Here is a 12,151-nt window from a genome sequence, read left to right as displayed (position 1 = left end):
TTCCACTTTACCGCACATTTCTTACGTCTCAGCACGGGTCACTTTGAGCTGGTGCGGGCAGCTGACATCCCGGAAGGAGTGCGGGTGGAAAATGATTAGCTCCGCAGTGGGTTTGGCGGTAAGTCCAGCGGGGGTTCGGAGCCTCATAGAGATCTCGCCGACTGCACCTGAAAGTCCACGCCGGCATCCGCAGTGTGGGCAAGACTGGATTAGCACCGGCATCCGCAGTGTGGGCAAGGCTGGATTAGCGCCAGCATCCACAGTGTGGCAAGATTGGATTAGCGCCGACCTCCCTCTTCCTCTTTCCCGCACATCTCCTGTGTCTTCGCACTGCCGGAAGTGGGGCACTTTGAGCTGGTGCAGGCAGCTGACATCCCGGACGGAGTGCGGATGAGCTCGGCAATGGGTTTGGCAGTAGGTCCCAGTGGGGGATCGGAGCTGTTGGAGCCGCTTGGAGATCTCACCAACTCAGTGCACCTGAAAGTCCACGCTGCTAATGGAGTTTTTCTTGCAGCGCTGCCTGGCACGTGCGCCATCATTTGTGCCTGCTTGTCACTGCGCAACCGGAAGGAGGATGGCGTACACGGAAGTAATAATATCGCGGCTGGAGACAGGGACTCTCTATGCCCAGCTGTTCTCACCGGCTCACTGCTACTGGGATGATAAGAGTGACTCGTGCATGACCCCGGCGAACAGTCAGAAGGAGGCAGATGGAGTGCAATGCTGCAATATGATCGCAGCTGGAGACGGTTGATTCGCGCATCAGGATAGGTAAGCTTCCGCTGCGGACTCTGCCCTCAGGTTGTACATTCGGACTATAAGACGCACTGACTTTTTCCCCTCACTTTTGGGGGAGAAAAAGTGCGTCCTATAGTCCGAAAAATACGGTAGCTATATATATATATATATATATATATATATATATATATATATATATATAGTTATATATATATATATATATATATATATATGCTTCCATAGAGGCAAAGGGGACATGGTAGCCAGGACAGGATCCACTGAGAACAGACCTCACCATGGTTGACCAAATAAACTGAGTGCATGTACTCAGCCTCATATCCAGAGGTCATCTTTTGCAAATAGATTTATGAGAGCTGGTACAATTGCTGCAGAAGTTGGAGATTCGGGGGGGGGGGGGGGGTCATCCAGTCGGTGCTCAAAAATTGTATCAAACTGGTCTGCATAGATATTGTCCCAAAAGGATATCTTTTTTTAGATGACGCACAAGAAAGCCCGCAAACAGTTTGCTTAAAGGTAGCCATACACTGGTCGATTTGCAATCAGATTCGACCAACAGACAGATCCCTATCTGATCGAATCTGATCAGAGAGGGATTGTATGGCTACCTTTACTGCAAACAGATTGTGAACCGATTTCAGCCTGAAACCGATCACAATCTGTTGTGGTGGTGCTGCCGCCGCTCCCCCCGCCCGCATACATTACCTGCTCCGCTGGTGCGACTGCCCCCGGTCACCGCTCTTCTTCTCCGTCTCTGCTCTGGTCTGCTCTGGTCTCCGGCATGCTTCCCTTCTTCCTGTCTGGGGGAAGTTTAAACAGTAGAGCGCCCTCTACTGTTTAAACTTCCTGCCGGGACAGGAAGAAGGGAAGCATGCCGGAGACCAGACCAGAGCGGAGACGGAGAAGAGCGGAGACCCGGGAGTCGCGCCAGCGGAGCAGGTAATGTATGCGGCTCTATTGCGTTGGTTGTCGGGCACTCGAACGCCGCTAGCGATGCGCTCTTTACCCGCGGGCGATCAACGGTTATTTTCCGCACGGCGCGATCGACGGGATCAGACGGAATGGATCGAAATTCGGCGTGTAGCGTGAACGATTGGCAGCAAATTCGATCCCAGTGATCGAATCTGCTGTCGAAACGGGCGCAAATCGGGCCAGTGTATGGCCACCTTAAGACAAGCTGACTAAGGACATGGATTACTGGAAGTATGTCCTGTGGTCTGATGAGACCAAGATAAACTCATTTGGTTTAAATGGTGTTAAGTGTGTGGTCACAACCAGGTGAGGAGTACAGAGACGAGTGCATCATGCCTACAGTCAAGCATAGTGGTGGTAGAGTCAAGGTTTGGGGGCTGCATGAGTGCTACTGGCACTGGGGAGCTATTGTTGTTCATTAAACAAACCATGAGCCAACCACTGCAACCGCACCTTTTTAGTTACAGTCTACCCATATAACAGCTGTCAGTCAGCTGTGGATACAGTGGGTAATTCAGTCAGCCCCTACCGCATGATGTGCACCGTGGTACTACATGATCAAGCTGACTGCAAGATGTCGGATGGTGACGAAGTGGCCACAAGTGTTTTTACAACATGGGTTTAAGTGTATACTTTTGAATTAGATAAACACTTGACGGTTGCTACCTGAAGACTGGTTTTAATATTACAACAGCTCAAAGGCTTGACGGCAAAAAGTAACGCATTACCAGTGTTTAGTCATCTCATCTTACTGGATCCTTATATTACTCAATCAAGTATTATAAATTAGGCTGCCTACAACCGGACAATAATCAACAGCTGGGAAAAAATATCATACCTCTGGTATAATGGACCCATAGTCACCAGTTTTTAGCCAGAAGACGTGTGGATACTGAAAAATCAAGAGGCACAATCAAATTAAACCTCAACAGTTCTCCTGTAAAGATTCTCATGTATGCAGGTGGTGGTATATTCAAAGAAATGAAAAGGTAGCTTCAACTGTTCTAATCTAAAACTAGACTCATCACTCCTACAGACATCCTTCTGTTTTAAGATGTTTCAAAGTACCGGTAAACTACCTATGGAAGCCAAACAATTTAGCAGCTTATTGCCACTTATTAAGCAGATGGTATTTGTTTAATTGCCTGGCCGAGGTGTACATTGCCAATGACAGAATAGTAATTAATGCTCATGATAAATAGTGTTGAGGGTCCTCTCTAATGTAGTAAGTGAATTACCTGTAATTATAAATGTCTCGGATTCTACACAACTTAATTAATATGAAAAGGTTACTCCATTGAAGCTCTGTCTAGCCAAAGCTTCTGTATTTTCTTATCTTTGCAAAAAGTAAAGGATCAGTACTCAATCCCTCAGGTGTGGTGCTATCAGAATTGGAATCGCTTTTATTCGCCAAGAACTCCAAATGGTATACCTGGAATTGTTTGGGGTACACACGGCAAAGGCAGTAGAACAATGAAAGACATGAAGTTGAGAGCATGATAAATGTACATGATATAGGACAACAGTGGCATAGTTACAATTCATGGGGCCCTCCAGCGAAACTTTGATAGGGCCCTCAATGTTCACACCTTCCCACCTCTTGGTGCACCTTGGGGCCCATTTCACAAGGTTCATAAAACAAGTGTGGCCATCATGATCTTCACACCCATAACGAGTGAACATTGGGGAATGCTTTCTTTCACTGTGAGACGTTTGTATTCAAAGTATACAGATGAACATATAGGTAAAATATAATTAAAGCATATGATTGCAGCATGTGGGTAATGTGTGCAAAAAAACATTTCTGCTCTCTGCTCACCCTTCTTCGTCCACCTCCTCCCTTCTCTGTCCACTCCCTGCCCTTCTCTGTCCATCTTCTCCCCTCCTCTGTCTGTCCACCCCCCTCCCCTTCTCTGTCCACTGCAGGGAAAGTCCTGTCCTGCTAGTCATTTCACCCCCAGAATGCTTCCCTAGTAAAATGATTCGAAGATTCGGTTTAAAGATCCGGATCTTTTCAATGATCCGATTTGAATCATCCGAATCATTGACTTCCCATCTCTAATAAATAGACAGTAGGCTCAGTGTCCAGCGTGTCTGCATCGTTTGGTGCCGCCCATAGCTCCGCTGATTGGTCAAAATAGCGGTGGAACGCATATGCGCTTCACCGCGGCTTGCTGGGATGCCTGACGTCATCCCTCTACGGAAGCTCATGCAGGCACACTCATTAGGTGGCTGCTGATACTATTGTATCCTTATGGCGCGGAGGTGGAGGGATTAGACGCCATCTAGTGGCCAACATACAGAAAACAGCCTGAATAGTGCTGTGAACTATTGTGTGAACATAATACATTGTGGATTTTTTTTTTTGAAGAATATATGTTTATTGAAATTTTTAAGATATAAACATGGACAGGTAACATTGCCATAAGTATACAGGTAAGCATGAAATAGACATAATAGTTTTGAGCAAATGAGCATATCAGACATTGTGATAATGGATCTGCAGGTAATTAATCTGTGTCATAGCTTGATGCATCACACATCTAACATTAGAGAGAAGCACCTCCTTAATATATGACCAGAAGTTCCTGTAGTTGGTGCCCTCTATACTCATGCGGCAATGGGGTGGGTAGAAAAATAAAAACAGATAGGTGGGTATGGGGAAAGGGGGGTAGGGAAAGGGGGGAATGTGAAGGGAGGGGAGGTGGGAAGGAGAGGTAGGGTAAGGGGCAGAAGCAGGGTGGGGAGAGACATAACAACAACAGAAAAACCAGCAAGGAGGTTCCCAGGTGATGAAAAATGCTACTTGGGTAAGTTTACATGATGATTTGACTCAGACAGACATTCTGTAGTGAAACTACTATGTTGTACAAGAGCCCTTCGCTCCATCTGTTCTAATATTATAGATTTTAGATATAAGGCGTGGATAACGGGTGTTCAACAACCAGTGGGCAGTAGTGTCTGAATCCGGGGTCCGCTAATCAGGAGCAAGGGAAGGGTTATTGGTTGATTAGGAAGAAGGCTTTGGCCTTATCCGACTCCCTGTAATCCACCCAGATCGCCCATCTTCTGACAAATTTTTCTTGCATGTCTTGAGCAGATAGAAATAAGTCATCAAACCGCATTAATTCATTTACATGTGTAAAGAGTTCGGGTAAACTGGGTGTCTCCGGTGTCTTCCATACCCTTGCAATAAGAGTACGTGCAGCAGTGAGTATGAACCTGAATATTGATTTCTTTATGGAAGAGAGCGAGCCGGGAAGGGCCGATAATAAGGCCACCGCTGGAGAGAGCGGGAGGGGAACAAGGTAAAGTTCCTTATGTAAAGCGAAAACTTTGGACCAGAATCTCTTTAATTTGTCGCACTCCCACCAAATATGAAGGTAGGTGCCTAAGTGTGAGCCGCACCTCCAGCAAGTATCCGGGGTAGAGGGATCATAAACATGTATTCTGGCTGGGTTTCTGTACCATCTGGAGAAAATTCTGTAGTTTCTCTCTTGATGTTTAGTGGAGACTGTCAGTTTATGGGATAATATGAAAACTTTCTCCCAGGTTTCGGCAGGTAGTGGTGTACCTAAATCTTTGTCCCACCCATCCGTGATTTTCAACAGACAGGAGTCTGATCCCTTAGAGAGGAGTATATAGTATAATTTGGAGAGGGTGTGTTCTATCCTGCCTGATTGCGCACATACATTTTCGAAAGATGTGAGTAATCTGTGAATATTTGATTTTGGTTGTAAGGAGCCATAGAATTTGTCCATTTGGAATTTGTTAAGCCACATAGGCCTGTAGTTAGGAACTGAGATTGGCCAGTTAGTCATGTTTTTGATCCCTTGTTGTAGGAGATAGTGTCTTATTTGTGGCCATTCTGATCTGTTCTGTCCCATGACTGAGGATGCCTTCCATCCCTCCCTGAATTCAGGGTTGCCTAGTAGAGGAGTGAGTGGGCTGGGAACAGAGGATAAGTTGAAGGGCTTAGCTATTTTGTCCCATAAGGTAATGGTTTTTCCGGCCCACAGAGGTAGGTATTCAGTCAGTAACCGTTTGGGCTTTACCGTCCAGAGCAGTGCCCTCGGATCTATACCCAGCTCGCTCTCCTCCAATTCTATCCACTGTTTCTGTCCCCTACCTTGGAACCAGTCTACAATTAGTAGGAGCCTTGCGGCCTGATAATATTTGGTCATATCTGGGAGACCTACTCCCCCTCCTTCCTTGGGTCTTGTTAGCAAGGCGAAGTTGGTTCTTGGTTTTTTGCCGGCCCATATGAATTTGGTCAGGGCGGACTTAAGGAGTTTAAGTGTAGTTTGGGGTATGTGGATCGGGATGGCTTGAAAAACGTAAAGAAGCCTGGGCAGGATATTCATTTTTAAAACGTTTACCCTGCCCATCCAGGATAGTCTTAATCTGTTCCAGTCGTCAGATCTTGGAGTATTTTATGGATAAGTGGGCCATGGTTTAGCGTGAAAAGTTTGGTAAGGTCTGTAGAGATATTGATCCTCAGATATTTGATATAGTCCTGTTTCCATTTGATAGGAAAATAACTTTTTAGGGTATGTACCAATCCATTTGTAAGTGAAACATTTAAGGCTTCTGTCTTAGAGAGATTCATTTTAAAGTTGCTAAGAGTTGAGAATCATTTTAAAGTTGCTAAGAGCTGATCAAAGCCTTTGATCCTTTGTACAGCTTTTTGGCCCAGCCCCAGTTTGACTAGGACCCTATCAAGATAATTCCAATGGATCCTGTCGAATGCCTTCTCGGCGTCAACTGAGAGGATACACAGGGGCACCCCCTGTTTTTGTGCCTGTGCCATAATGGAAGTGGTTTTGAGGGTATTATCCCTGGCTTCCCTAAATTGCGTGAAACCAACCTGGTCTGTGTGTAGTATGCGTGGTAAGATTGTTTTTAATCTTTCGGCCTGTAATTTGGCATATAATTTGATGTCTATGTTGATTAAGGAGATGGGCCTATAATTACTGCAAACTGAGTGGTCTTTCCCAGGTTTGGGGATTACTGTGATGTATGCTTGAAGGGATTGAGTGGGGAAGGAGATGTCTGATGAGATGGAATTAAAGGAGGCCAATAAGAATGGGGATAGCTCTGGTGCTAAAGCTTTATAGAAAGCTGCTGTGAAGCCATCAGGCCCAGGACTTTTCCCTACCTTTAGTGATCTGATAGCTGAGGTAAGTTCAGTATCTGTAAAATCTTCCTCCAGGGCTTTTATCTCTTCCGTTTTAAGGGATGGGATGCTTGAGGATTGTAGGTATTCATCTATTTTATGATTTAGTTTGTTTGTGGAAAGGTGATGGAATTTGCCCTTAATGGAGTAAAGATCTTGGTAGTAGCTTTTAAATGTGTCGGCTATCTCAGTGGATTTTACTTTGAGGGAATTATCATTTGCCCTGATAGATGGTATAAACGTGGTCAGCTGTTTAGGGTGCAGATAATTTGCTAGCATAGAGCCGCATTTATCCGCTTTTTCAAATAGGATTCCCTGAAACCTTTCCCTCCTTCTAAGCGATTTTTGATCTAAAATGGACAATAGTTTTTGCCTAGCATTAGAGAGCTGAAGTGAAACAGCTTCATCATTGCCTTTGCTATTTTTGAATTGCTGCTCTAAAGTAGAGATTTCTGTGAACAGAGAGTCAACCTGAGCGGTGCGTTCTTTTTTAAGCCTAGAGCCATATGCAATGAGAATTCCTCTCAAAGTACATTTGAGAGCTTCCCATTTTATTGGAGCTACTGTATTGTCTTTGGCATGGTGTATAGTGAAGTCTGAGATAGCTTTTTTAAGGGTGGTCATGCATTCCTGGTCCCTGAGCAGATTGTTGTTTAAACGCCAGTGGAAGCCAGAGCGGGATTTCTCAAAGACCCTGATAGTAAAAAAAACTGGGGAGTGGTCAGACCATACTTTTGAGCCTATATGAGAATCAGTTATATCGTCTAATAAAGTATGGGAGATTTGGAGATAATCGATCCTGCTGAAGGACTTGTGTACCGGTGAGTAAAATGTATAGTCTGATGATTTCGGATTAATTGTCCTCCAGCAGTCTGCCAGTCTCATATCAAATAACATTTTTTTGATCTTTGTGAGATTACGATGTGGTATACTAGAATGGCCTGTTGAGGAATCCTTGACCGGGTCCAAGCACATGTTAAGGTCTGCTCCTATTATAATTTTCCCTTCAGCAAAGAGTTGCAGTTTTGTGAGGCATTGTGAAAGCCAGTTACATTGGTTAGAAAGGTATAAATTTACTATCGTGTATGGGCTTCCATAAATTTCTATAAGCAGTAGTATGAATCTGCCCTCTTCATCTATCAGCTGTTTTTTAACAATGTGAGGGAGGGTTCTGTGAAGGCCAATTGAGACTCCTCTCGCTTTTGAGGAGGGATTTGTGCTGTGGTACCAGGTGGTATAATGTTTGGATGGGATTTTAGGGATATGCTGGGATTTTAAGTGTGTTTCTTGTAAGAGAATAATTTTACTTTTTTCCCTGTGTAGATGTTCAAGAAGTTGGGATCTTTTTGTGGGGTTGTTGAAACCGTTAATATTGTATGTTGTAATAATCAGATCACCCATTTGTGTTATGGTATGTGAGCGGGGGCTCTGTGCACAGATAACGCTGAAGAGCAGTCGTCTAAGGTCATTGAGAGGTGCATCACCAATAGGGAACCAAACATATGAACTGGGATCAAGTATAGGTAACTGAGTGGTGTTTAAATAACACCTTTCTGCACAAGCCAGTCCCCTCCAGCGAGAGAGAGCCCCCGCCGGAGGGGAAAGGGTCGCACAGATACGAATTCTGGCCATTATGTGGCCTACGGGTCTATCCTATTATTAGGAGGACCTCTTTTCTAAGTGGTGAGGTGGGGGCCCTGGGAGGACCTGAAGATCGCCCCGAGGCCGGGACCCAGCGCCCCGGAACCTGCACATATGTAACTAAACATTCAATTATAGAGGTAAACACATAATATCTTAAACAGAGTGTGTAGAGGAGGGGAGTACGGTTCAGATAGGTTAAATCATCTCCTCAGGACCTGAAGAAGAGTTATGAACTTTCAACAGGAGAACAAGTAAACATTCTAAGTAAATGTTCATACAACTTTAAGGCTGAGTGACTGCAACGTCCTTTGGGAACACTGTGTAAAGCAAGAATGCTTCGATATGTCCAGCCCGTGGAGGGAAACAGTTTGTCAAAGGGGCAGTAATAAAAAGAAAAATGTCAGCCTTTGGAAATGACACTGTTTAAGCTGTGTCTGAATGTTACTCACTTGGCGGCAATCTGTTGTTTCTGCGGCCGTTTTTCCAGCGGGCTCTCTGAGGAAGAGATGAGCTTTTAGTCTCGGCTCGTAATGGCCACTCTGAGATTTCAAAAGCGGGCAGATCCAGTTCCTTTTGAATTTCAGATGCGTCGGACGGATCTTTTAAAGTGAAGGTCTGGCCTTCATGTCGAATCTGCAGGCTGAAGAGAAATCCACATTTGTAATTGATGCCTCTTCTGTAGTAGCAGAAGTAATGGTTTCAAAGATCTTCTCATCTGAAGTGTAAGTTTGGAGAGGTCTGCTAGGATCGTGATATGTGCACCGTCATATTCTATGCTGCCTTTCTCTCTGGCAGCTGTCATGATGTCGTCTTTAATTATGTAGCGGTGGACACGGTAAATGACATCTCTGGGTCGCTCTGGATTTGTGCTGACCGGAGCTAGTATTCTATGTGCGCTGTCTAGTTCTATGTTATAATCAGCTTGTCTTCCCAGAAATTGATTGAAGATTCCCACCAGAGTTGGTACAAGGTCTGCCTGTTTAGTGGTTTCAGGAAAGCCTCTGACTCGAATGTTGTTTCTTCTCTGGCGGTTCTCTTGATCATCTAGCTTCAAGTAAAGATCTTTGATTTGTCTGGTGTGCTGGTTAATCTCCTGCTGCTGCTTTTCTTGGGTTCGCGCCATTTTGTCTACTTCTTTCTCCGTGTCATCTACTCGGTGACCTATTTGTTTGATGTCTTGTTTAATTTCCGCCATTTCATTCCTATATGTTGCTTCTATCCTGCTCACATATTTTTCTAAATCGTCTTTTGTGGGTAATGCCCGAATGTAATCATGCAGGTCCATCTCTATATATGAGGCGGAGCTGCCCGAGTGTGCTGGAGAAGGTATCTCAATAGATCCCGCGGCTTCCATGTTGCCGTGCGTTGGGGAGGATGATGGTGGAGAGTCTCTCCCTTTGCGCTTCAGACTCTGCCTTGGTTTCGCTGCGGCAGGTGGTGTGTCTGGATTATGAGCTTCGGAACATGCCGGGGAGGCGGCAGCCGCCGACGGGGTCGGGCTGTGGGTCAGGGACGCTTGTGACTGGGTCTCTCCCCCCTTACGCTGCTTGCTTTGCAAAGGTGGGGATGGAGGGTGGGGTGTACCTAGTTCAGTTTCGCCCGGTGGTGTCAGCGGGAGCGTCTCGTCTTTGGTTCTCTCCGGAGAAGGACCCTCATGCGGTGGGGAAACTGTGGGAGACCTCCCTTCACTCCCTTGTTTTTGAGTAGGCGCCATCTTGGTTGCTTGCGGCGGGCTGAGGCCTGCTACCAACGGCTTTAGAAACTTTTTGATCTGCGAGCTTCTATTCTTGCCAGGTGAGTGTTTAGGTTGTCTGCGTTTAGTACTCCCCATAGGTATAAGTTTCAGCCTCTGACTAGTGCAGGATCGGGGCTAACTACAGTCCGGGCCGGCGGAGCTCTCCTCACACGCGTCCAATCCGCTCCATAGGCAAGCCACGCCCCCCAATACATTGTGGATTTTGATAAATATTATTTAATCAGTGATCAGTGCATTATGGAGAACACCAAGCACATTATGCTATCCATGGGCAGGGCAGGTGGAAACATTGTGCTCAGGCGTTGCTAAAGATCAGAGGCTCCCATACATACACAGCATTCTCTGTGGCCTTTATTAGCCAGCAAGTCTAATCTAGTGTGTCTACATAGGTTAGTTTAAAGTTTAGACTGCTAATGCTGTTGACAGTATGGGATATAGTAGTTTAGATTACTCACATTCCAGAAAGTAAAGGGGTATCAGACCTCTCACACTGCAGATGGTGGGAAACATTAGAATGTACATACTGCAGAGAACAGGGAGATCAGACTGCAAATACAAATAGGGTGGGGGAGATCAGACTGTCTACGATGAAAAGTAGGTAGGGACAGTTTGTCTTATACAGATCTGATAAACGGTCTTTACACAAAACTCTGTTACTCTCTCATTTTCCTTACCTGCTGCTGGGTGATGGTGAATTTTAGAATATCAGACATGAAGTAGGACTTTCCAATGTTATTAAAAAAATATTCAGACATTCCAACCAAAACCATGGATGACTGAAGATCAGGTAATCTGATGGGGTCTAAGTTAGAGTCTTGTTCTTCCTCAATCCCAAAATGCTGTATGGTTCCCTGTATATATAACATTGTTCAACAGATATCAGTGTTTCAGTTACCAAAGTATAGGACTGCAATGTTTTCTAAACTATTATTATTATTATTATCAATAAAAATGTTTTCATATACAGTGTATGCCTTCATCTTATGATCTGGTTATTGTATTGAGTTGAGTTGGTTATTGAGTTCTTCATGTTGGTTCTTCACAATCATTAACTCTCACTAAAGACTGCTGACCTCAGCACCACTGCCAAGTCTTGAAGCGGACCTGTGCTGGGTCATAGGAGCACATTTCATTTCATTTAATCGTCACTGGATAGTGTAATGCTTAAGGGCTCTGCCTCTGACACAGGAGACCTGGGTTTGAATCTCGGCTCTTCCTGTTCAGTAAGCCTGCACCTACTCAGTAGGAGAGCTTGAGCTCCTAGTCCCTAACACTGCTACGGCCTATAGAGTGCGTCCTAGTGAATGCAGCTCTGGCGCTTCTGCCAGGAGAAAAGCATGATGTAAATGTTCTGTGTCTTGTCTATTTATGTTCTTCTGTTACTGAAATAAATGGAGGTGGAAGTATCACTGCAGCGTTAATGAACATATTTTATGTGTCAGTTATAGGGATGAGCAAGCACATTTGCTACATTTTATCTCACAGCGAATTAGGCCTTTCTCGCTTACAAAAATTTATCACGAGAAAGACCCAGAGATTTGCCATGCGATCGGTATCTCGCCATACAAGTGTGGGCAACACCAGGGGTCGGTAACCGCACCAGATTTTGATGGGAGGATGGAATGGGCGTGTGCTTCAGCAAATCCTTTGCTTTCAGGATGCACAGCAAAGGTCCAGCAGCCAATGAGAAGAGAACCCACCACAGACAGATATATACAGGATGGGGGTTGGTGGAGGGAGGAGTTAATCACTCCATCTTGTGTTCTGTGTGTGGAAGGCGGTAGACCAAGCCAGGGGGAGCATTGTCTTGTGTCAGGGAGAGAAAGCAGCGCAGTTAGGTCAGTTTT

General features: G+C 45.1%; 1 protein-coding gene across 1 annotated transcript in view; it reads right to left on the bottom strand.

Annotated features, from left to right (window-relative positions):
• Window positions 1-12,151, bottom strand: part of LOC137541285 (BPI fold-containing family C protein-like) — a 166,271-nt gene that overhangs the window by 64,135 nt on the left and 89,985 nt on the right. Inside the window, exons 8-9 of the mRNA XM_068262523.1 lie at window positions 10,979-11,155; window positions 2,567-2,620 (exon numbers count right to left, since the gene is read on the bottom strand). Coding sequence (XP_068118624.1) covers window positions 2,567-2,620; window positions 10,979-11,155 — 231 coding nt within the window. The remainder of the gene's footprint in view (window positions 1-2,566; window positions 2,621-10,978; window positions 11,156-12,151) is intronic.

The sequence above is a fragment of the Hyperolius riggenbachi genome, chromosome 12 (assembly GCF_040937935.1).
Source record: "Hyperolius riggenbachi isolate aHypRig1 chromosome 12, aHypRig1.pri, whole genome shotgun sequence".
Lineage (NCBI taxonomy): Eukaryota > Metazoa > Chordata > Amphibia > Anura > Hyperoliidae > Hyperolius > Hyperolius riggenbachi.
Note: the sequence above shows the minus strand (reverse complement) of the source record. Positions and strands in the feature narration are given on the sequence as shown.